Source organism: Lipophrys pholis (genome assembly GCF_963383615.2).
Source record: "Lipophrys pholis genome assembly, chromosome: 9".
NCBI classification, from domain to species: Eukaryota; Metazoa; Chordata; class Actinopteri; order Blenniiformes; family Blenniidae; genus Lipophrys; species Lipophrys pholis.
Window position 1 is genome coordinate 9,037,588 of NC_137639.1, and position 25,616 is coordinate 9,063,203.

The 25,616-nt window shown below is 42.2% G+C and overlaps 1 protein-coding gene across 7 annotated transcripts in view; it reads right to left on the reverse strand.

The window, feature by feature from the left end:
- LOC308114472 (plectin-like) overlaps positions 1-25,616 on the reverse strand; it is a 69,530-nt gene that overhangs the window by 36,534 nt on the left and 7,380 nt on the right. For 5 of the 7 annotated variants that reach the window (XM_080471360.1, XM_080471358.1, XM_080471356.1 and 2 more), the window contains exon 2: positions 4,579-4,640. In XM_080471360.1, the coding sequence (XP_080327486.1) occupies positions 4,579-4,640 (62 nt within the window). Of the gene's footprint in view, positions 1-4,578; positions 4,641-6,866; positions 7,318-25,616 lie in introns of those variants that run through there. The other 2 variants (XM_080471362.1, XM_080471361.1) reach the window with 2 other exon arrangements.

Genomic DNA, 25,616 nt, shown 5'->3' on the forward strand with positions numbered 1-25,616 from the left:
TTTTTTTTTTTTAAAAGAGGGGTAAAGAGTTGCTCTGGTGAATATAAAACCAAGAAAAAGACAAGGCTACATTCTGAATCTTCTGGAAATCAGATATGTGACACAGAGATCATTGTTGTGAGCCGAAGTGTGGAGTAATAATAACAACCAGACAATGATGTGAGTCAGAGATGTGAGGGGAATTTAAAAAAAAAGAAAAAAAAAAAAGTCCTGATGCTTGAAAACACAAGCCTGCACAAGAGAAGGGGGGGGAGGAGGAGGAGGAGGAGGAGGAAGGGTGGGGACAGTCTACATGCAAGTGACCAGACATTCAGCAAAGTCCCGTCCCAACGTGCCGCCACCTACCTGTCCCCTCCAACGCTGAGTGACAGATGGCGGGATGAGAATGGAAACGAGAGGAGGAGGAAAGGATGGGGACACAAACAAAACATGAAATGAAACACAGAAAGATGAAACACTGGATCACAAAACCACGCACTCTTTCTTTTTTTGTCCATCACAAACCAATGAAGGTGGGTGTGTTGGACCACATGGGGGTGGGGGGGGGGGGGGGGCACTTCAACCGTGAAGTGGAATGAGAGTAAATTTTTCTTTGCAAGTTACAACAGAAGCTGATTTATCCTGGCAGGGATTCCAAAACAATCCTCCACCAGCCACTGGAGCTGACTCCGATATGCTCCTGCCTGCCTGTCTGTGTGTGAATTTGTTGAATGCATTTAACACTGTGGCCACTAGAGGTCCCTCTTCACACTCCAATGCTCTCCCACTTCATTTCAAATTTAAGACTTGGGCCTATTTTAATGTAATTTGCACCTTTTTTGTCTCATACCATTGGAAAGCCCAAACATTATTCTTAACGGTGACATATTTGTAAAGAATATGCATTTGTGGGATGAGCCATTGGTTTTCTGCTATGCATTTTTCCTGCTGCTTTGTCCCTAATGAAGCACCCTAATTCCTGCACAAGAGAGGACCCGCCTCACTTTGAAAACCACTTCTGCAAACAGATAAAGCATATTTATCCAGTTGCTTTCTTGTTTCAAGCGTAAACCAAAGAGGCTAATTATGCATGTATATCCACGTCTAGTGTTTTCCTGCACCGTGTAATCTGAGCACTGACGAGCATCTGTCACCACCCGTCCATTACGTTGTCCCAAAGCGGCTGCGGTTGTGTTTAGTTGCTGCTGGAAACGAGGTGTTATACGACAAATTGCCCTCCCAGATGCAAAGAAAAAAAGGTCTTTTCAAGGTGAAAATCATTAGTGCAACAATGAACATGGTTGTGGCTGACAGCCCCTTACCCCCGGCCCCGCGCTCTCTATAAACAACACACTTCAACATGTTTCGTCTTGTGCAGTTTACTTTCAAAGTGAGGAAGGATGAGCCCCACCTCACAGGGGTTCCACTATAATGACACTTCGCCACTTTCATGCTTTGTGCGATGCCCAGTGATCGATTGAATGGAGGCAAAGACAAGAAAAAAACAACAATCTATAACTCTTCTCCTGCTAGTGAGATACTTTTAAGTCTTCATATATAGTCTGTCATTGTCGTGACTGTTGCATGTACAGTTTTTCACAAACTAATTTTTATAATCTTAATACTTCTCTTTTACACTTATACAATATATTATGATCCAAAATGTGTCTTTTATTAAAGTACGTCTTTGCAACGCATTATAAATTCATCATCAATATGCAGATTACTCACTGCAATATGCAATCAGGCTGTGTGAATTTACACTGTAATAATATTAAATATCGAAAGTGTTTATTGTGATTGATTCACAAAAATTAACTCATGATTGTGTAAATTCAGAGAAGGAGCACTGTTCCCTGAAAGGGCAGATCCCAAAGCACAAAGGCATTAACCTCATTATTGCATGTGACCATGCGTTTCCTTAATATCATACAGCTCTGAATTTTTTATTTTTTACAGGAAACAGGAAAAACATTATGCTAGAAAAAGGCGTTCACCCTCTAAACTTCAGTTTTCTCCTTCCTACCACTGCCAGCTCTACATGACCTTGGTCTCTGTTACTATATTTAATGAAACAGTTGCTTGGAATCTGGTCCGTCGCTCTGCTTTGCTCAACCTTACGTAATCTGTAGAGATTTACTAAGTGGGAGACACCACTCAGTGGCCCTTTACAGCTCTTCATGGTCTGCGCTCAACCTAAAGTCTTTCCATGTCGAGCCACCCATTAAGTCATTAAATCAGTTTAACACCAGTTTAACCTTCCCAGAGCACTTTCACACAGTTAACACTTTCCCTGCTGTATGTATTAATCACTTCAGACATTTCGATTTTAAGGCTTCTATAGAGCCGAGCTGTTTTAAAACATGGGTGCATGGATTTCTCCAATACTCCAAAAGGTTTATCCTGTTGTTGAATTTTCTTATGCAGTTACCTACCCAATCTGCAATATCCTACAACATTCCAACCTTTCTGGAGCTGACAGTGATTGCCAAAGACTAATATGCCTACCAGCAAATGTCTCCTGGCTTGCGTCACCATCAGTTTAAGACTGAAACCCTGCGGTAACAACGGCTCCACATTATGTGATTTCTTTTTTCATACAATAGTTACAGTTACACTGACGTGAAGAATTACGCGGCTCTCCATGCATCAATGCCTGCCTTTCAGTTTTAGGCGGGCACAGATGCCAGCACCCGCCCAGGCCTCAGAGTCTGGGCAGCGCATGTGCTACCGTTAGACGTCAACGGAGCGTGGAGCTCTGGGCCCAGACCGGGATCTGCCTTTCAGAGGGAGCTAAGCGAGTCCAGATGTGCTTGTGAGTCACCCTGCAGTATTCCCACTGAACACTTTGGAAAAACAGGAATGAGTTACCACTATATGTTCGCACACAGTGGCAGGGGAGGTTAGCAGTACACACCGTCTTTGTGCTTACTTTTGTCCCCCCTTGTTCTACTTCTAGAAAAAAATATGAAAACCTGTTGAGTGAAATGCATATGATGTGGAATCACTAAATGTTAATGCATCTGGGGGAGTTTCCCAGAAAACAAGCCTGTGTTTTGTTACAGGAGGGGAAATCTCGACTGGTAAAGCTTCTCTGTTTGACTTCACTCCCTTCCTGACCTGTTTACACCCCTTCACCGTCCAGCGTGTGATGCATTGGTGAGCTTTCAGGCTGTCGGAGTGAGGTATGCGAGAGTGGACCGGGCGCCGACGGGCGCCGACGGGCGCATCGCAGAGCGTCTTGGATGGTGACAGAGTGGACTTCTGGCGAGAAGCGTAAAGCTGGTGACCGAGTGGGAAACAGTCAGCGGCTGGCTGATGAGTGTTCATGAGAGTAGAGGGTGGTAATCACCTTTACAGCCGACGGTTGAACGATGGATTACCTTAAAGTAAACAACGGCCTGCAGCTTCAAATGATCCACAACTTAACGCTGCGTTGAAGGAACCATCAGACCAGGAACCAACAGAGGAGACAGCTGATCCTCCCTCTCTCATAACACTAAGCTTCTTCAGAATTCATCAAGTCAGTCAGTGTTTACTTTGGCTACCAATGATTAACTTGATCCCGGACTACTGCTAATTTAGGAATAAACTGATAGGCAGCTTTTTTTTTTTTTTCTTCATTATCTTCATTTTAACTGATTATGGTGGTTATCTGTGTAAAGCTAAATACAGTCCAGAAGCCAGGTGGAGCCACGTGATTCTGGGTTCTGGGTCAGTGGGAACATGACAGAAGGCTGCACTCAGGAAGTTTTTTCCATCTTCTAGGAAATGGAAAGTACTTTTGTTTCATTTTTATTTATTTATTCTTTTTAAGGCCTCCAACATTTCCTGCATCATGCACACTTGCAGTACGTTTTAAACTCTGATTGCTTTGTACGAGGATTTCATATCACACTGGAACTTCTTCTGTCTTGACTCTTTTTGATTTTCTTATGTGAATAATTAAAAAAACTACTAATCATCATGAAACTTCTTGTGACGTTGAGAAATGGAGATGATGAATTAGTAATACATACACACCACACACAGATGGATGAATAGATATCATGGAATACCCCAATAACAATTGATCTATACGCTTAGGGGTTTTGGAAAGAAAAGTGACGGGATGTTTTCTATGTGTTTAAGTAGTTTTCATATTTTTTACACCGTATTTTAAAAGAAAAATCTGTGATTTTACATCATCGTAGTTATATGGATTTTAAATGACGATATATCCCTACCATGAACCCAATAACATTTTTGTGACGGTTCACCATATCAAAACGTTTGCCAACAACAACCAAGTCTGAGTAATTCCGAATGTGAAAGTTTTAGACACCTTAAAAACAAATATTGTGCAATTAAAAGCAAAACCAGGAGAATAAATCCCAATACAATGATGTGCTGTTTGATCACTTGTGGACCTGGACCACAACTTCACCCTTTGGTAATCTCTGTGGTTGGTGTGCAACGGTGCGGTGAACCACAATGTCTTGTGAAACATTTGGCCACCTTAAGGTGAAATTTGGTTGATCTCTATCCAAAATGTTTTCTTCATGTGTGTGTTTTTACTGCGAGTGCAGAAATGTGGCCATTTCAGAAACAGGTTCTTACCTTGTTCAAGTGTTTGTTCACCCATTTTGTGAAAGTCTTTTTCTGTACACGATCCCGTTCATCTGTAAAACAGAAACATGGCAAACATCAGACACATGCAAAAAGCAAAGAAAAGAAAGCTGAACTGTATTAAGTGAATCAGTCTGTGTGAGAATAGCAGCTGGGAACTTCAGTACGATACATATGTGAAGCAAAAGAGGAACACGCCAGGAGGCCAAACTTGTTTTGTATTTTTGCAGGACAAACACAATTTATCACTGGGTGGAAAAAGAAAAAGAAAAAAAAAACAACACAAAGTCAGCTTGCATATGAGTCACAACACATCGCAGCATGTTCACTGTGTGCAGATGTATTGTTCTGGAGGTCACATTTCACGATGACACCACTGCCAGCTGTGCTCCGAGACGGGAAGAACAATAAAAGGATGGGATCGTAAAAAAAAAGGTGGAATGCTCTTGAAGTGCGAAGATGCTCCGTGTGGTTGCCACAAGACATGGCATAACTATTACCGAGTGCAATTTTCAGACAAGAAGGAACACGGTCCCGGGCATGGGAATACACCCACCAGAGTCAACAAAGCCGTGAGTGTTGAGGAGTTTAGGCAACAACCACAAGGTGTGTCTTTATTATGAACACAGTGGATGGATTGGCCCGTTTCCAGCTCCCTGAATGATCAAAAAGTTGAGCTTAACTCAACAACTTTGGTTCTGGGCCAATCGAACAGCAGTCAAGTTTACTTTACTCACTGATTCGCACAGCAACAGGAACCTCTGAACTGATAAGACCAAGGACTTTGTGTTCAAAGGTACGGATGAGGCTGCATTCAGTGACACACCCAGCAATGAAAAGCTGTTCAGGCGGCACCTTAACGAAATAGGCACCCAGAGGCTGGGTTTCCTCATGAGCAACTTCTCTAAATGGAATGGAAACCTCATTAGTCAATGAGACCAATGATGACCGATCACAAGGCCCCGGCATGTCTACTTCCGGTGATAACTGGTGACACACATCATGGAACACAAAGGTTGCTTTCCAAGCTGAATATCAAACCTGAGGACTCACTGCTCCTCCTCAAGTGAAAGGCTTGGTATGCGGGTGAATAGGGGCAGGGTGACCTTCCCGATTATCACATGTTCACACACACTTACACACACACAAGCACTCTCCAGTGGGGCGTGGAGTTTATGGCCCTTTAAGTCCTCACAAGTCAACAGCAGCAGCGGAAAGTAAGACACCAAAGTGGACATTTGTTGATCTATGGTAACAAACAGTTTTCTAATTAGGACCATGGTGTAAGGATGCATACAAATGTGATGCTGTGTTTTAAAATTGAAGTAAAAACACCTTTACTTTCATAAAACTCTCATTTTCAGCAGAGATGGAATTAAAATTTATTCATTATGTATGTTACAGAAGTTATACATCATATTTTATTCCATCATCCTTTATTCCAAGACTGTAATTTGACTCACACTAAAATCTAATTTAACGCATAGGATCTACGTCACCACGAAAATAAGAAAATTGGATTTATTGCATGAAGTGTTACGTTTCCATTATAGTTTTTCAATGATCTTAACACTGTTACACTGGTTAGTATTTGTCAGGCTTCTATCTAAGCTAAAGAGACTGAGGATACTGGCCAGTCTAATGATACCTTCAGAGGCAAAGCAAAGAAAAAAAAAAAAGAAAGAAAGAAAAGAAAAGCAATAACTGTGGAAAACTCCAAGTCAGCAACCGATTTCCTTGGAAAACTGTTAAAAATAACTTAGTATAGAAAAAAAAAGGGAGGGAGAGACTGAATGAGAAAGGGAATGGGTGAGACATTAACGGATGCTGCAAACGAAGACAGAATGGAGACGCAGTGACTCATTCACCCAGATCCACCGTGTGTGTGTGTGTGTGTGTGTGTGTGTGTGTGTGTGTGCGTGTGCAAGAGAAAACTGTGAATGGGCTTTGCTGACCAATGCGAGATGAGGAAGCTGCTGATGCATTAGAAAAGGGGAGTATCCTCTTTTTAAGTCACCCAGTAGGGAAAACACCGGACAGTACAGTGTCGTCCAGTAACTTTTCAAACAGAAAGCATGGAAAAACGCTTTCTGATGTACAAAATCATGCATTATACAGCGCTTGAAATCAGCCAAGTCTCAACACAAAGGTGTGCAACCCGATCGATGTCCTAATAAAAGGCTCACCTCACCTCACCCGCAGCCCAAGATAAAAACACTGAATTGTCACGCAGCAGCTTCGAACACAGAGGAACAATGGGACCGCAGTCACACCGGTACCTTTCCTGCCGTCCATAGCCTTCAGCATCCCTTGGTAGTAGCCATCGTCTGAGGGCATCCTGTCTCTGCCCATGCTGCCAGAGGAGAAATTCCTGTACTTCTGCTGCTGAGAGTTCATCGTCGCCTTTGACCAACGCACAAAATCCTACTGGTGAAATATCCCCGGTGGGACCGTCCGCTCCTTCCCTCTTCTATCTGTCTCTCCGGCGCGAAACCTAGGCTTTCTCTGCCTTCCTTTCCCCTCTTAACCTCCTCACTGGCTCATTAGTTTCTGCTCTGCCCTTCTTCTTCCTGCCGATGTTTTTTCTCTCTCTCTTTTCCCTTTCCTACCCGCTCACTCTATTCCTTTCATAGCAAGCAGTGCCTGTGGGCTATGAAGTCTGGGCCCGTCCTCGTGCGCGATGTGCAACTGTGTATTTAGTGGCTGGAGTGTGCGGAGGACACTGTGGGTAGGGCACGGAACACACCCCTTCCTCTTTGCGGCGCGAGCAGAGGCGGGTGAGGGCGAGGTGTGGCAACCTGCAGCGTCTAATCGCTCGGGCTTGCGCAAGACGATCCACACTCAAGCCGAGGTCAAGAGAGTTGCTATGGCTGACTCGATTACTTTATCTTCAATTGAAAGACTGCGGATTATAAAGATTGCACATTGACTAAAGATGGGAGTCTGAAAAAGGTGTCTTTTTTTCTTTTTGTCGTACTTGTACACACACATCTCTGGTTAATCATTACTTAATCACGGCATTCCTCAGGCATGTCACATTGAGAGAGTTGAAAAAGGAGAAGTGATGGCGGGATGAGATAGTTTAGGGTTGGGCTGGATTTCCAGACGGTGGTGCTGGGCGACCACACCCTGTACATCAGCGATCATTTTACTGAGAAGTTCAACAGAACTTTGCAACGGAAAACATCTATTTGAATTTTTGCATGTACACCTCTAACTGAAGCACATTTCCTCAGTCTCACTGCACAGTTCCCAATCTGCAGTCTTCAATCCAAACAAATTACAGGGAAAAAAAAACCTAATTCGTCTCTTCTCATAAACCAGTTTTTTTTTTTGCCAGACAGGCACAAGCAAACAGTGTGTTTGGAACTACAGCAAGAAAAGAGATTTTAGGGACATTTCCAAGATTACACCCACAAGATGAATTACTGTGATTGACTTAGCATCAAAAAGAAAAGGGGGAAAAAAAAAACCCAGCAGAGATGTTTCTCTTTTTTTGCTGAATTTTTCATCAAAACCATTTCAAAGTCAAGGCCGTTCCAGTTATGGGAATTCCATAAAGCTTTGCCATCATCTGCCAACATCTGATCAGATAATGCTGAATCGGTGAGTCTGATGCATTGTGCAAGTGTGCATGCAGTTACTTCACAAGTCCAACTTTTCCTTGTTGGACTACAATGGCGTTATTTCTCAATCTAAAAGTTGAATTTTTAAAAAAAGAAGCTCCCCTGTAAAAAACACAAAATTATTTGGTTCAACACAAGGCTTTGAGGCTTATATTTCACAAAGCTCTTCCATAGTGGCCCCCCTATACCCTGTCTGTAGTATGTGCTGACAGTTAAGCTGGAGGCCGGGGGTGTGTCCCACTTCGGCTAAATCCTCTCTCACTCTCTCTAGTCTGATGGATATACATCCCATTTCCCCACCAGCGCTGACATCGATTCATCAAGCACCTCGGACCACTTTTTCTCTGGCGGGGGTATTCAGCCCGACCTGTGTGAACATGAACACACTTAATGTGTCAGTGCGAGTGTATGTGTGTGTGTGTGTGTGTGTTGACTCATCTCGAGCCGCGTTAGCAAATTTGCCGACACACCTTCGTAGCTTCATGCAATGTCTAGGCAAGCTGCGGAATTAAGGTGTGGTACGAGGGGAGGCAATTAAATGTGACAAGAGGAAAAAAGGAACGGGACGGCGTACTGTTAAAAACACTGATGGAGTTGGCTGGAAAAGGCGAACACAGCCTAAAACTACACTCCGTACTTCCATGGAAATAATTCTCACAAGGCAGGGTTTCCTCCATCAATGAAAAACACAAGTTGGGGATGATTTTTCCTGCAGGTTTTTCTGATACGCAGATCCAACAATAGGTGCGAACTGAGTCAGACGAGAGCACGGTTTAGTAACGCTCGTGGGAAACGCGAGCAGGGGACCCAAGTAGGAACCGGCGATGGTGCGGAAAGTGTGGAACATCTTCGTCATGAGATCTTTTTCCTCCAAAAGAGAGGTATATCATTGAGGTCTCAATGTGCTTATTACTCTGCACCCTCATCTGGCTTCATCAAAACCCGATGGGTTTTTTTTTTCCCCAAGAGAGTGTTTGGTGAAAATAGGAGGAGGCATAATTCTTGCTCTAAACGACAACTTTGAAATCTGATCACTTTTTTTTTATGGTGACATTTATGTTTATGTTACTTTATTCAGCTTACTGGGACAAACTCAGTGGCTCTTTTCATTCCCTGTTGCTTTTTTTTTTTTATAGCTGGGCACAAATTTGATATTGATAACCTGATAACACCCCCCCACACACACACACACAAAAACAAATAAAGACAAATGCTGTTCTCAGACTTCAGTGCAAAATTTCCAAAACCTTATCTTAACATAGAAATAAGGCCAGATTTGTGCTTCTTGACATGTAAGTTCATAAGTTAATTTGAAAAATGAAACAATTTACTTGAATAAAAAAACATTGTATACAAAAGTGAAAAAAAAACAAAAAACTAAACGTTGTTCGAAAGATTGCTGTGCAAGCGAAACTAAATGACGAGATGTGCTGTCGAGTCATTAACAGAAGCGTGTGTCACCATGTACCGCGTTAAAGCAGTACTATTAAGCATTACTATATCTTGAAGTGGTTTCATGTCAGGCTGCATAATATATTGAAAGTCTATTGTTATTGTGATGAAAACGATATACACATCACAAAGGACTGAACGCAAACATAATTATTTCAATTGAAAATGACAGCACTGAAAATAAGACAGAAAAATGTGAATAATCTTGATTTATCCATAAAAAGACGTGCATGTGAACTAATCAAAATAATTACTATAGCCCAGTCACAGTGTGTGTAAATTAGCGGCAAGAGAAAGAGCACTGGTATAATACTTTCATTGCGATACTCAACATTTTTGCATATCTCCTGTTCAACTAAAGCCAAACATTCCTATAAGCACTTTGCATTGTGGGTCAGATGATCAGTCCAACACATCGGTTTATAGTGATCTGATACGTACAGGTTAAAATTAAAGTTATTGACAAGCCTTCACAGACATAAGAAGGTGAATCGTACGTTCTCCAATCGGCGCACTGACAAGTCTCAACAACCACTGCATGATTTACTCACATTCCTCTAAAGCGAAAAACCATCTCATAATAACCCAGGTACAATTTTGTTCAGCTGTGACTGTGAAAATGCTTAGTTCTGCACTTAAACCTCACACATCAGCTGCTTTAACATGGCAAACGGTACCTTTCAGCCATAAACCTGTATTTGTAGCCACTGCAGTGCCTTGATATGGTTCTCACCGGCTGCTCAGTTGAAATTGTTGCAGCTGCAACGCAATTTAACGTCTCTGTCTGCTCTAATTGTTCCGTTTAATGTAAACCGAGGCATTAAGTTGGTCGTTTAGAAAACCTACACGTCACTCAGGGATACCAGCAAACGCATGGTCGAACCTGCAGCCGCTTCAGAGGACGAGGAAAACCCAGTGTTTAGGCAGCGAGCGACCGAAGAAGCCAAATTAGAGCACAAAGGCATCCTGAGAATGTGTCATTATGGTTTTAGAAAGTGCTGAACTGCAGAGAAAATACAAGGGTTCCAAAGAGAGGGAGGACTCGTTTCATTGTGAGATAAAAAAAGAAAAAGAAAAGGGACTGCAGAGAGGATTAGCTCGCTCAGATTAGATTATCTCTCCACCGCATTTCCCCACCCCCCTTCCTTTTTCTTCTCTGTCTTGGTCAATTCAGGTGAAAGTGTAAATTTTCACATTAATATGCGGCCACCACACCTCATAGGAAAGGAATGCTGATAAAACACACCCAGGATCGTCGCTTTTTCCCCCCCCTTTTCTATCCCATAAAAGGTAAATCAAGAGGAGGAGGAGAAACATGAGGAAGAAGACGCAGGGCGGGGTTGCTGCTGCCTTAAATACTGCACATGTTGGAGCTCATTTGTTGGGTTTTTCATTGGAAATCAAAAGCAAAAGAATTACAGCTGTGAGATTAGTGCATAGACACCGTTGGTTATTCCACTGAAATCCAATTATATAAAGTTAAAACACGACAAATCCCAAAGAAAGCACAGGCTTGAAGGGAATACGTTGTCATGAGGGTGTGCTGCTAAACACAATTATGTTAAATTGGCTGCTAAGTACAGTTAATACAATAAACTGTAATTTTTTTTTCTCAGTTGAAAGGCACCGATGGATTAAACAATCATCTTTCCATCAATGATTATGTTTGTGTCAGGGGAGAAGAATGAGTTCAAGCTTATCCGGCTAACATAAATCAGTGCCCTGCATGTTCAATCGGATCGCGGGCATGTTTGTCGTAGTTGTGCCGTGACGCAGGTTCACTGGCAGTAGACTTCAGATGATGCTGTCAGAGTTAGACCCGCCGATGAAGCCCAAAATCCCAATTTAACTCCGACCCAACGGGCCTTCAGATTAGCCGCGGCAGCTGAGGATTAAAATAGCTGAAGTGGTGGGCTCCGGCTGTGGAAAGCCCCACATCTGGGATTGTGACCGTTGTAAATGTTTAATTTAGGCGAATATGAACGTGCTGGAGAGGGGAGGGAATTCGACGCCTCAGCTGGGCTGCAGCTTGTGTCTCCCTCTGCAGGTGAGAACAGTTTGGAGTCACTCGGCTGATAACTTGAGCTTATCGATCACAGTGTTTCTAATAATAACATTAAAAATAAACTCACCTTAACTTTCCTCACGAGGGGAGGAAAAGCAAAACTGAAAATCAAGCTCCCTAATGCTCTGGAATTACATTTTAAAATGACTTAAACATTAACAAAAGCAGTCTGTCGGTCATTAAATTTGATTCAAGCAATGCTGCTGCCACCCTTAAGAAGTGACTAATTTTATGAGCTGGACATGTGATCTTAGAAGTAGCATCCATCTTTATTGCCCAATGTAGCTCATGTTACTGTAGGTTCCTCATTCTGTCAGCCATTAATCCATCACCCTGACATGCGGCGTTCCCAGAAGCCAGCTCGCCCTCAACACTTTCCACACAGCCGCGCATATTTAGGGGTGAAAAAAAAGAAGAACTTCAGAGCCGTTTCTATGGCAGCGCACGTAAACACGAGGCGCCATGTGCTTTGGTGGTAACTGTGACTAGCTCTTAGTCACGGCTATATTTTTAGCTCCAGAGACGGAGGAGTCTCCAGTAATGGAACAGTCTGTCATGGAGAGGAAAACCCCATCCTGTGAACATTGTTCTGCCCTCCTTGAATGAGGAAGGAGGCAGTGTAATGAACTCACCACTAGATGGTGCTTATGTACCACCACTGGCTAATACCTTCCTGATAAGAGTCTGCATGCATGTGTGAAGGCGTTTGAGAAATTGCATACACACACGGCCAGCAAACTCACTTATATGTAGTTAAAAAATATATACAATTGAATAATTACATTTATTTATTCAATGACAGTAATATATTTTTGACAGGTGATTTGATTTAAACTGAAAGCAACAAAATGTACTTGAGGCAATAGGTGAAGTAAACTCAGATATATGCGATTACCTGGCATTTTCAGAGAATACAATCATTTTATCATTCTTACTACCGTGTATATGCGTCTATTTCTTCCAATGTCCTTGATTGACTTGCTCTTTGTTGTAAGAACCACACCTGCCATCACAGAGCTGTCGCCTCGTCTGTTCCAGACGTAGAAATAGAAGCGGGTGTGTTTTGTGTTGATGCAGACTTGAAGATCTGATCCAAGTAGGGCTGAAACGTTATCATTAACGTGTTTGTGGCTTCGAGTGTGTGCGTGAGAATACTTTACTGTGTGTTACTTTGCACCAGCATGTCGTGTACACAGCAGAGTGAAACAACAAATGCACAAACTGATACAATGAATAATATATCTATGAATATCACTGGTTCAAATGAAAACAAATGAAAATTTTCTGTCTGAAATGCACACCTTTGGGGAATAAAGAGTGTCAGATTGATGGCAGAAAGGAACAGCAGTGCCTCATGTGGTGCAGAATGGACTTCAGTTATAAAGCACATTTTTACTGCTTCAACAGTCTCAAAATGCTTTAATAAATATATACTGTATATATATATATACAAATTAACTCAACTGGGATAAAGTGAGTTTTTCTGAAAAAAAATAAGCACAATTTATTGTGATTTATTTGCAATAGTTTGGGATTTAACAGATAACAAATGTCTTAACTCACTGATGTTGAGGCCAATATAAATTGCCTTGCAATATTCTGTAATTCATGTTTAAAGTGATGTTCGTCATGAGCACAGTTAGACTATTGGTATGCATTAGATGAGCCATTGTTCCACTATATGTTTACATCGAATCGGTGAAAGTGTGCCGCTTTCTAACTTCAACGACCGCTCACAGTCGCTAATTACCAAGACGTTACTATAAAGGTTTCATTTTCCACAAAATAGCCTCAGATACATTAAACAGCCAGTTTTCAGTCTGAACGACTGCGTTTTTATCACCGTGCAGTAGATTTTTTACTACCGTGAGACGTGTTGCCGCACCTCACCGTTTTACTTTATAGAGACACTGCCGTCATATTTACGGTGTTTTCCCTCACAATCCCAACACAAATGTCACAGAGCAGCTGCTGGTTGTCATAATGTGCCCGTTACGTGGGCTTTTTCTGCACGTCTGGTCTTTAAGTTCATTGAAATTGCAGCAGCAGCTGAGGGAAAACCGATATGTATGTTACACGTCTGAAGATGTACAGCTTCACTCTTGAATCTATGAGTCAAATCCAGACGCATGCAGCAAATAAGTCACCGTTCAGTTCATAATGAATTGTACAATCTCCAAAATTCTTGATGTAACCAAAATAAAATAATGCATTCTGTAATGTCTTTAGATTGGAAATCACACTGCAAAGGGTCTAAACTAACACATAATCCCATCCCAGCACCCGTAACCTTCTCATGTTCTTCTTCACAACCTTTCGATATCGCCTCTCTTGAAAACACCACCACCAACGATCAGGCTCCTCCTCACCAAGTCAGAGAAGTCAAGCGTGGCCACTCACCTATACAACACATCATTCTGTGCAGGTATGTGCACCGCTCTCCGTACAAGCTCATCTCTGGAGGACATTTCCCTCGAGCGAAGCTCCAAACTGCTTCCATCAGACCTCCTGAAGCCCCCCCTGTGAGTTTCAGATCAGAGGCGCTCTACCAGCTGGTGTGATGGGTGAAAGCAAGAAACGCTTTCTAACAGGTGACAGGAGGCTCGAGGGCCCTTCCCCTCCACCTTACTTTCTTATTTATTTTAGTGAGGCCGAAGATAACAGGTAATTCAACATAGTTTTCAGGATGAATTCACTGTTTGGTATTTGTGTGATTAACTGATGAAGTATTGCGGTACTACATCTTAAGGACACATAAGGACAGTGTTGCATACTTTTACTTTTGCTTGTTTCCAGCCAGGAGAATGATTACACAACCCAACGCCCGCCCATCCAGCGATACTTGTTCACTACTAACCCTGATCAGACGAGAAATCCTTTCAAAACATCAATTCAAGCTCAGTTTATACACACAGGCCTTAAAAAGGGACGTGTTTCTTTCACTATTGTTAGACATACTCTGGCCCTGAAGCAACACATGTGCGCCTCCTCAGATAAGGCTGTTAGTTTTTTAGCACCCCCGAGGCTTTCCGGAGAGAATCTGAAAACCTACGAGCTTAACATAGTCCCAGCTCCTCGACTTCTTCCAGGAGCACTGATGTATTTGAGTGCTGCGGACAGTGAAACACCCGACTGTGTTAAGATCCTTGCGTCTCACAGAAGGAAACCGTATACGCTGACTGACACATGCAGCTACCGTCACCAGTTAACTGTAAGATGTGGCAATTTACGACGGGGCACAGCTGAGCTGCTCCTGAGTGGGATTTAAAGGGAAAAAAGGGAGCTATATGTGACAAGTCGACTTCTGTTGGAGCGCCACTGTCTGACCCGTAGCCCTGCAGGAAGCTCTGAACAAACACACCTTTTTTTTTTTTTTTGAGAGACACAGAAACTCTTAAAGATGCAGCATGTTTTTTTGTGTTTTTTTTGTGTTTAGACCACGGTAAAGTGAGCCAGTTTCCCCCCAAAAGTAATAAATCACTGGTTCAACAGGTAATGGAAGGAGGAAAGTCATTTCAACCACATTTGCACTATTATAATTCTAATTACTGCATTATTAACATGATATTAAGGGAAAAGAAACGATGGATGTTGACTTTCTTCAATGTCACTCAAAAACAATTTGTTGATTCTAATTAATCCAGTTATGTCAACAATTTCCACTTACCTGAGTGATGTTTTAAATAATTATAGTATAAAATTTATCGGGAAATAGCAGACTTATGATCAACCAAATAGAGGTAATTAAGTAATTTCCAAAATTACTCAACATAACTAAACACAATGTCTCTTTAAGGGTAATTAAATGTGTTTATCAATAAAAATAAATAAATATATGCTATTACCGGTACACTGAATTAAGTCACCTATGTAAATCCAAATTAAAGTTAATTTAGGAAAACGCACTAAACCATGCCTTATATTTCTTGCGTAACTCACCTCAAATGTGGCAACTGATACTGGATTTGTATTCGCTGAAATCGTTCTCGTCGTGACAAAGAGAGTAGCTTAAAGTACACCCGGGAAACCGAATTATGTCAACAATGGCAAGTTTTTCTATCCAACACCAGCCTAAACAAGACTAATACTAATTTGTACCACAAGATGGTGTAGTGAGACAGACCACTGACTGATTCAAGAGTGATTTTGTTAAAACATTGTGAGATTTTTTCCTCTAATAGTTAACTAAAACCACATTTTTTCGTCTGTGTACCCATAAACAATGTCAAAGAATATGTTTGCTCCTGATATATAAGCATCTTTAAGCAAACCACACATGTGTATACAATATAGACCGAGGTGTGTTGAAACCCCCTTGATGGGGGTCACCGGGGTTATAAATAAACTCCCAGTTCATGACCAGATGTGTGTGACTCAAAAATAAGTCAGCGGTACATGATCGGTCCATAGGGGCTCCATGCAGCGTGTTCACTAATCCCACAGGACACAAGAGCTGTATTCAAACCCTCACTGTTTATTTTATGACTCATGCCAACCGGTTCAGCGACCACAATGATGTTGCTTTTTTTTTTTTTTTTTTTTATTATACCGCCTGTGTTCAACAAGGCCTGGAAAAAGTGGACAAACACATATTCAGTGTACAGTAAAGAAAGTAAGTTGCTGAATTGTTCCAGTGTGGGAGTTCTGGTTGCTTCCAGGAAGAATGTGGCCTTTTCCACCAACCAGGCCAAAGCCACAGCCAGAACTCAACCATCACAGCCCACACTGCTTCGTCTGGGCCCCCTCTGTTGTTTCTAAAGGAGTACTTGTGATTAAATTGCACTCATGCCTCCAAACACAGAGAACTGCAACCTTTATGAGCAAAACAGCCACTTCTGCCCACTTTCCACCAAATAAATATGCCTGGAACCCCCCCCAAAAAATAAAAAAACACGTCAAAGTAAAAATAAAACAGCACATAAACTTACCAAGTATAACAATTTGCTGGATTCAACTAAATAGTTTATGCTGGTTTACATTAGGAAATTTTAAAAAGTACAATTAAGGACTTTTCATTATATAACTTATTAGTTTTTGCCACTTTACTAATTACATAAACTCAGCTATTTTATTATATAGTTTGATTATACAATTATTTATATGGTTAATCACCAGTTTGATCTGTTGAACTAATTTGAAGTACTAATGGTTTCAAGTGTCTCTCATTATAGCTGTTGTAGCAGTTTTACCCATTTAGTGCTTCCACCGCAAACTTATATCGTTTAGTGACCAGCTCGGATGGAATATTATCTTACATGTTTTAGTTGATCAACTCCTGAACCGTTCACTACAGAGAGGCTACTGGAGCTCCAGAGCTGTGGGGTGCAGACCCGTACATTTGAAACAGGATAATAAACTGCACTGAGACATTCTTCTCTGCTCCTGTATGTGAGATCTGCAGCCTGTCAACCTTGCTTTACATGAGGAATCCAGCTATACAAATGCTTCACATGGCAAGAATGCAAATAAATGTTGCATCTCATTAAAGCGCAAGTCACTCAATAGAAAGTCAGATATGGAGGTGCTGCGACATATTAGGTTCAACTTCATAGAATTATGCTGAAGTGCATCCTGCCGGGCCCCCCGGGGTTGACGGTTGAAAGGTCAGAGCTCAGAGGAGTGATGCTCCCCCGCGTGTCACACGCAGTATTTACAATCTACCTCGGCCACGCCCCTTTCCTCACGACCTTTCCGACGACCCAATTCCAACATAGTCAGAGGTGAATGTTATGAACCGTGTTCCCACCTCTGCACGCACAGCAGCGGCGGCTGAACGTATCAGACTACAAGCCAGACCAGCTCCTCTCAGCGGTGGGGGCTCTACACTCGGGTAATAAGGGAATGGCAAAGGGGAGCTGGTGAGTGGATATAGGACAGAGCTGTCATCAGCGGGGACGGGTGCCAGGGGAAAAAAAGGGGGGACAGCTAAGACCTGAAAGCTTGGACCGAAGTGGGCAGATCAGTGCGAGGGGACAGCAGCTGCATTAACCCCTCGGGATCCTAGACAATAAAACATTATCTGAGAGGACATGACAGACTAAATGGAAGGGCGAATGACACTAAATCATCTACATGTGAAGCCAGCTGTCAGTGATTAAGTGAGGAAATAAATAGGGGATAAATCTTTGCGGTTTTATTTATGCTGCCTTTTAAACTCATATAAAAAAATAATTATAAGATATTTAAGATATAAAAAAAAACATACAGCATATTGGTTCTCCTGGTCACTATGACATTTAAATGACTTAAGCCAAATTACAGTTCTAAATCACACACTCACTTCACTCAAAAATACTGTGTATTCTATTCATTTTTATAAGGTAATGATGCTTTGCACAGTCAGTCACACTCACGACTTGAGGTTTGTTGACTTGGCCAGAGACACTGCAGGACATAGAGAGACTGATAAGAGACTCTAAACACTAATCTTGGATTTGGAAGATGACCCACTCGACCAACCGAGCTCGAGTTCTGTTCAACATGCTGCTCATGCTACATTACAAGAAACCTGTCGAGACGATCAAGAGGATATTTATAGGTTGTTTTTTTGGGGGGCTTTGACAATATAAAGAAACAAAAATCAAATGAATAATAGTCAAAAAAAAACTTCTGACTGGCAAATCAAACAGTTTTGAAGCTTCAATTCCCTTTTAAAGTCTTACTTCTGCAGTTCTACCAGGGGTTTTACAGTTAGAATTGTACCCTGAAAATGTAGTTTTTCATTCGTAGGTTAGGACATTTGAACTGAAAACCGCTTTTTTAATTATCCTTTCATCACAGTATCCTTTTCATTGCTGTCATAGATTTGGAAAGCTAATAAACACTGTCGAGATGACGTCCATTTAAAATCTTACATTTAGAAAAAATTGTAAGATGAAACAAAAATACAACCACACAACATAACATCAGCTAATTTGCGGTACCATTTATTAAAAAAAAAAAAATTATTTTACCAGTTCTTGAAAATACTAAGTACAATAAGTTATTTCAAAGAGTAGGTTTTTTGGAGTGATTCTTGAGAAGTTGTAGACAGAATAATGTCAAAAGATAATGAGTAACCAACACAAGCCTGAGAGGCTCGCTAATATGGCTAACAGCGTACAATACTAAAGGACTCAATTAAGATAACAAAAGGCCAAAACATGAGTCGACATAAAACACAATTTAGATGTGTTCGAATCTGCAAGGTACATTGATTCTGCAGACAACCAGAACAGAACTGGACTGACAAATACAGAGTTTGACCACAAAATCACCTGAGCCATGCTAATAACTTGAGTTTACCAAGATTGGACAATAGGAAAAGGTGGTATTGGTAGTGGTAGTGGACTTACAAAGATCCAGTTTGACAAATGTCCAAAGACCACCTAAGTGTTTTGAATAAACAAATACATGGTTTTCTCTCTGCTGGACGAAACAAGACCTGACAGGTTCGCAAAGTGACCATACAATAGTACTGTTAACGCAACACCACTCCACCTGCATTCTGTCCCAAAAGACAATCCAGCACTGGTTTGCTTCCATCCCTGAGGCACCTCAGACCAACATGTCTCCAAGGCTACAAGACAAAGACAGTGCAACCGGAGCCTGATCGACAGCCCCCCCACGCTGTCGGGGCCTAATGACTGCTAATCTCTTTGCAGCAGCAGGTAAGTTCAGACCCTTCAATCAGTAGGTGGTGACAAGAGAGTGTGACACGGGCACGCCGAGGTCCCGAGGAACCTCTGAACAGAACCCGTGAACAGAGACTGACGGCTCTCAAGGTTGCGCATGACTAATACTGAGGGTAAACATGCCACACGTGAAACTGTACAGCGCATGGAAGCTTGAAGTGTTGGTAATGTGACCTCGTCGAGTGTCCAGAACAATAAAACCACAGAAATATAGATGGAAAAATAACACACCTGTAAGCAAATTGGATGGCAAACTGCTATGACAGGATTATCATTCTTCCTTTTAATGTGACGACCAGCTTCACCACTAAGATCTTGTGTCTCTCCTACATTACCTCTTGTTTTTTTAAAACATTCAGAGATACGAAATACCCCAAAGCTACAAGTTCGGGACTGACAGGCATTTGTTAGCAGAGGAATGATAAGGTAGAGGGGATGAGATGACAAAGTGGGCGGTCATGACAGTTGTGCATTTACTGGGTAGGGGAGGAAAATGGAGATGCCGCAGGCAGGAATTCCAGCAGTTTTTTTCCCTCCACCTCTTAACTATCAGTGTCAGAGTTGCCGACAGTCATGACATGGGTCAAACTCAGGTCTGTTTAGCGAGCAAAACATTCCATATTTTCAACCACTTTCTAGACTCAACTAAACTACAATCCTCCCAGCTGTTATCTATGTTGAAGTAGCAAGATAACCTTGTAATTTCAACATCACGCAGGGGTGAGTCTGCAATCTGCATTCCTGAACGACAAGTCATTTCCAAAGAATAGAGTCAAATCTGATAATACATTAAGAGCTGTAATAACCAACGGCCTATCTCTTTTTGATATCTACAATGAGAGGATAGTGTTATCATCCCAATTTGAGTTCAGCTCAGAAGTAAACTCCAGCAGATGCCCCAGCAATGGGGCAGCTGGTTGTGATTTTATGGAGCTCTGAAATAGTTCAGACAGACGCACAAGACCGGCCCTGTTTCTCTTTCTTAGACACACACACACACACACACACAAAAGCATTTTGAGGCAAATTCATGCTTTGGAAGATTGTTGGCATCAATCAGAAAAGCAAAGGAAGGGGGGGGGCGTGGATGTTTCCAACCCCCCACCCCCCACCCCCCTCCTTCACAAGTCCCTGCCCTCACAAACTCCCAACTACTATCTATTAAAAACAAATTTTGAAAAGTACATGGCAGGTGACTATAAGTTTAATTAAAGTTTTTCACATAAGGTGGATAAATTTAAATATGAAATACAATCTGGGCGTCACGTTGTTGACAGTCACAGTGTCCCTCCGTCTTGTGTGGGTTGTTACATGCATTGATTCTGCCTGGAAACACAGCGAGCCTCCGGCATTCGCCAAAAACACCCTGAGAGTCCACGGCCGGGCAGGCGAACGCAGTTAGACAAGAGACAGACACACACAGCAACCCCACACCGTTGACCTACCAGGTACGATCTTCATCTAAGAGACGGTACAGGGAGGAAGAGGACGAGGGTGAAGAGAAAGAGAGCTGGACAAGATGGGGAAGAGACGGCGACAGGAGAGAGCTCCTGTTTGTTTGCTGCCTCGTTTCTCCCTTGTGTTGACTTTTGACAGGCTGTGCCTGCTGCTGGGACCCGTCAGTCTGCTCTCCCGTGGCCAGGGGAGGAGGAACGACAAGGCTGGGGGAGAGGGGGCCGGGGCGAAGGGGTAGGAGAGGAGGGGGCTTGCAGTTGACCGGGGGTTATAAATACCCACTAGAGCCAGATGATCGCACAATGTCACACTTAGAAACTGATGGAAGAGCTCTGGCGGGACACTTGGCCACACTCGCCCTTTGGAGGCAAACACAAACAGCCCCTCCCACCGCTCCTCACACTCTTTGATGATGCTGGTGGCAGCTTCATTCTGTGATATTAAACCACATAACCTCGTCACCATTTGCCAGAATCAGCACTTGGATATAACATCACCAGTCCATCCAAAAATAGGCTGATCAAACAAGAAGTGGGTCATCGAAAACTGCGTTTTCTAAACTTCCTTCGCTTTGTTTATGCCTGTAATGATGTTAATGCTTTTGCCAAAACAGAAGTGTTCGTGAGGTGAGTTAAACTGGATATGTTCAGCGTCATTATGGGAAAAAGTCCCTGGCAGCAACGCCAAGGAGATAAAAATAGCAACTATGACAGTAAATATGAAAATTGAGAGCAAACACTGATGGTAAACTGACAAAATCAGAGCTCAGTGATGGACACAGCCTTCAGCGTTCCTCCCCCGTCGCTTCTGGGATCGCAGCAATCCACAACATTCTCTAAATATAGCAAGTTCTAATATATGCACATGGCTTTGGCAATTGTGGCACTGACAACTGGCCCCATTTCTCAATAATGCTGGGAGCAATTCCACAGTGGTGTCTGGAGAGCAGAGCCCAGACTGGATGCTCTCACGAAACATTGACACTATAGATGGAGGTCCTGTAGTGAAATGAAAGCAGCGATACCGAGAAACCTAAAGAGGGGGCGGGGGGGGGGATTTAGCAAGAGGATCGCAGGGAATTCCTCCATCAACATCTTCATGTACAGCATTCCCGAACTCCTGAACTCACCAAGAACTTCACTCACACGTCATCCATGTTAGGACACAGGACTGAAAGGTATTCTCAGCTTGCGTCCAGAGGGAAGTGGGTACCTCGTATCGTGCTCTAGAGCCACATAGTAGGTAAGTTCAACAATGTAAACACTGCTCTTTTGAAGTTTGTTTTGACCAAACAGGTGGTGGTCTCCTGAGTAAATACACACGGGAGCATATGTCACTTGTAGAGTCCAGCAAAATTTAGCTGTGGTTAGAACTGGCATCAATTTTTAGCTATAATCAGAGCTACGTGCGGAAAAAAGGTCCAGCTATGACTAAAGTTTCCATTACATTTTTAAAAATATAGTAGAAAGCATTGATTTTTACATTGTCTGTAAGACTGAAAATGCAGTTACATTTCTAATTGAACGTTTTTAGATTGTTGTTTTATGTCCTACCTACCCTTGGGAGATGGGCATGTTGTGTGTGTTGCTGAATATTATAATAGATTAATAGTCGAAATGTTAGCCTTCATTTTCTAAATTAAATGAATGACGGTTAATGTGTTAAACTGGGGGTGTCAGTCAGCCACAACCGGCAAACAAATTGTACAATTTCAAATAAAACTTATTACAGATTGACAAATGTCTTAAGCAGACAAAACAAAACACTCAGAGCGTCACGGTGAGTTTGTAGCAACAAGCATAATGAAAAGTTTTTTGGCATTTCACTGTATTTTGTACAAGAAAGTATAATTAAAATTGGGTTTATGCTGAGATTGTTGTAATTTCCCATAGTAATTGTTTGGTTATTGACATTTTCATCACATATAGTCTGTGCCACAACAAAGAACAACTTTAAAGTTTAAATGTAAAGGTTATTATGGCACTATTTTCCCAGTCTGGCCCAGTCAAGGTGAAGTTGGGCTGCATGCGGCCCCTTACATAAAATGTGTTTGACAGCCGCGTGTTAAAATTTCAGATGAAGTTTAATTGAGGATGAAATGTCCCTCTGAATGGTGAACATATGAAAGTTCAGGGGAAAAAAAACAAAAATCTCCCTCCAGCTCTTTCTCAAGTTTGAAGTCATGTTAGTGCGGCCTAAAATGTATCATGGGAAATGACTAACGTCATAAGCATCCGGGCCAAACCCTCAATTTATTCCACATGTTATCGATCCCTCCGTTTCCTGACTTCAGTCTACGGTGAGTTAACTGCTCCAGCAGATTTTGGACTCTGCGACACCTTCCAGCCTCTTCTTAGTATATTGCAATCAACTCCTTTTTTTAATTTTGATATCTCTCTGCCCACCAACACGGCAGTTCAAACTGGCAACTGTACTGGTTGGCTGCATGCAAACAGCTAATGTGGGAGGATTATGTTTTCGTCAGTCAGATGCTCATTACAATCTGTAGTTAGTTCACCGCAATATGTATTCTATCATTACTTCATCTGTTCCTTGATTTATTTCAATGTCTTAATTATGATGGATGAGCTTTGGAATTGGTTTCAACCACGTGACGCTCAGGTTGAGGTTTGTCTGCCTCATACTTCCACAAGAATAATACCAAAGTTCTGACACAGCGAGAGGTGGGGCCTCAAATTTCATTCAGTACTCTCAACACTGGCACACAGTGGCCTATCGACATCCCCCCACTGTCAAAATGTTTGCTTGGCGTGCTTGCGTGTCACTTTGGGAAATGTAGACCAACATGTTCTGACACTCAACCGAATATCATGAGGGATTTCACAAGAGGAGTCAGTAGGAACAGGCAGGGCAAAGCAGCGAGGGTCATCTATGGATTTAAAAATCCTGCTGTTAAGATTCAGGGGTCTTTATGGTTCATCTCCAATCCATCACAGCAACATATTACAGCCTTTCAGAAGACCTCCAAGCAGTCCCACTGTTTGACCTCAGTACCATAAATATCCAAACAATTTCTTCTCCAACTGCTATTCAAACCCGCCTCACATCGAATTCACTTCAACTGTAACGTTTAAGTCAGTTAATCTATTAAATCTAATCTATTATTATAAAACTATTTTGGATGTTTTTGCTTTATTTTGTAGATCTCTATGTTCTTCAGTGCGAGGAGAGCTTGAGTGCCTTGAAATAAAACATTACTATTGTCACTGTATTTAGGGCAAAGGTTTCTTTTTTTAAAGTGTGGGAAGATTAGTCTCACAGAGCTTGAAATATATTGTTTTCCATGTAATCGGATTACAATGTTAACAGCTGTTGGGGTCCATAAGTAATCATTGAGCTTGTCAGATGCTTTGAATGACAATAAAGTTCTTGAAATATCTGGTATGATAACTATCATATAGAATATAGTTGCTTGCAAACAATTCCATTCTAAAAATGTGCTTTTTTTAATACATTTATAGATTTAGCTTCCACTTAGTTGATTATGATAAAAACTAGGAGGACCCACCCATAAAGTTACAATTTAGCAATAGAAGCTTCGACTTTAGAGTTTACATGTAAATCAGAGTGATCCTTTTTTTTTTTTCTCTCTCAAAAAAGTTTCGACTCATAAATCCAGCTCTGAAATCGGAGAGTGGCCCGAATGAGTCACTACATTAAAATGATGTGCCACCATAATGAAAGACGCCGGGCTGCAGCACACTGCAGCCGTTCATTTTGACCAATCAGGCAAGAATGCAGCGGGCATGGTTACGGAGATGAAAACACGGCGGACCTCAGTGGCCTTTCTGGGATGTGATTTTTCTCTAATTGCCCCCCTGGTGCCGTGTGTGGGCAGACTAAAGTAGAAGCCCTCAAAAAGCTTGTCCAGTTCCTATGGAGGCACTGACTGCACGGGTTATTGTTTCAGCCGCCCCGCATTCAAACAGAATGGCACAAGTGTCACAAGCCATGTGTTTCCTTGAAATCTAAAACCCTTTTGTTTGGAAAGCCACATTTTTGTGGCACAAGTCAGATTTTTCTAAATACTTTCCATTTTCCTAGTTTCCACATAACCGGCGCAAAGCAAGGGGGCGGACATAAAGTTGTGGGAAAATAGCTGCTGTAGCGAACAGCAAACACTCATCAGGGCGTGGCTGTGTCTGCTGACAGCCATTTAATTAACAGACGTACTAAGAATGCCACACTCAAAAGGATAACAGCACTAAAAGTAAGACCTCTGTAAAAGACGTCACACTTCCTATGCAAGAGGACAAGAAATTCAACTAAATGTTCAACAGGTGGTGAGAAACGCTTTGAAACCTGGAGATTTATTCAGACATCCGAGACTGGGGCTGGGGCTGCAGCGTTTGGTCAGCGTGACAGATGAAAGTGGTCGGTAATGGACAGCAGATGTCAGCAGTGCACTGCCGCGTCCGCACATCAGACACACCGACACAATCTGAAGTAAAACCTTTGTGAGCTCTCGCCATGCACACACAACCAGCGCTCAGCCCAGTTTTAACACACGCGGCACTGCTCGAAAGTCCACATTTCTCTGTTTACATGCATCTGCTGTTGCGCTTGTAAATTATTTTATCTCACTGTATAAAAGGGAAGCATGAGATAAATGGCTGCTAATTAAATCCACATTGGCCGTCACGTGTGGATCCAAACAAACACACCCATGGAGCTGTGAGCGAGCTCTTCCAACTCTTCCTGACTTTTTGTCCGTTGCTCACACCCACAAGAGGCGAC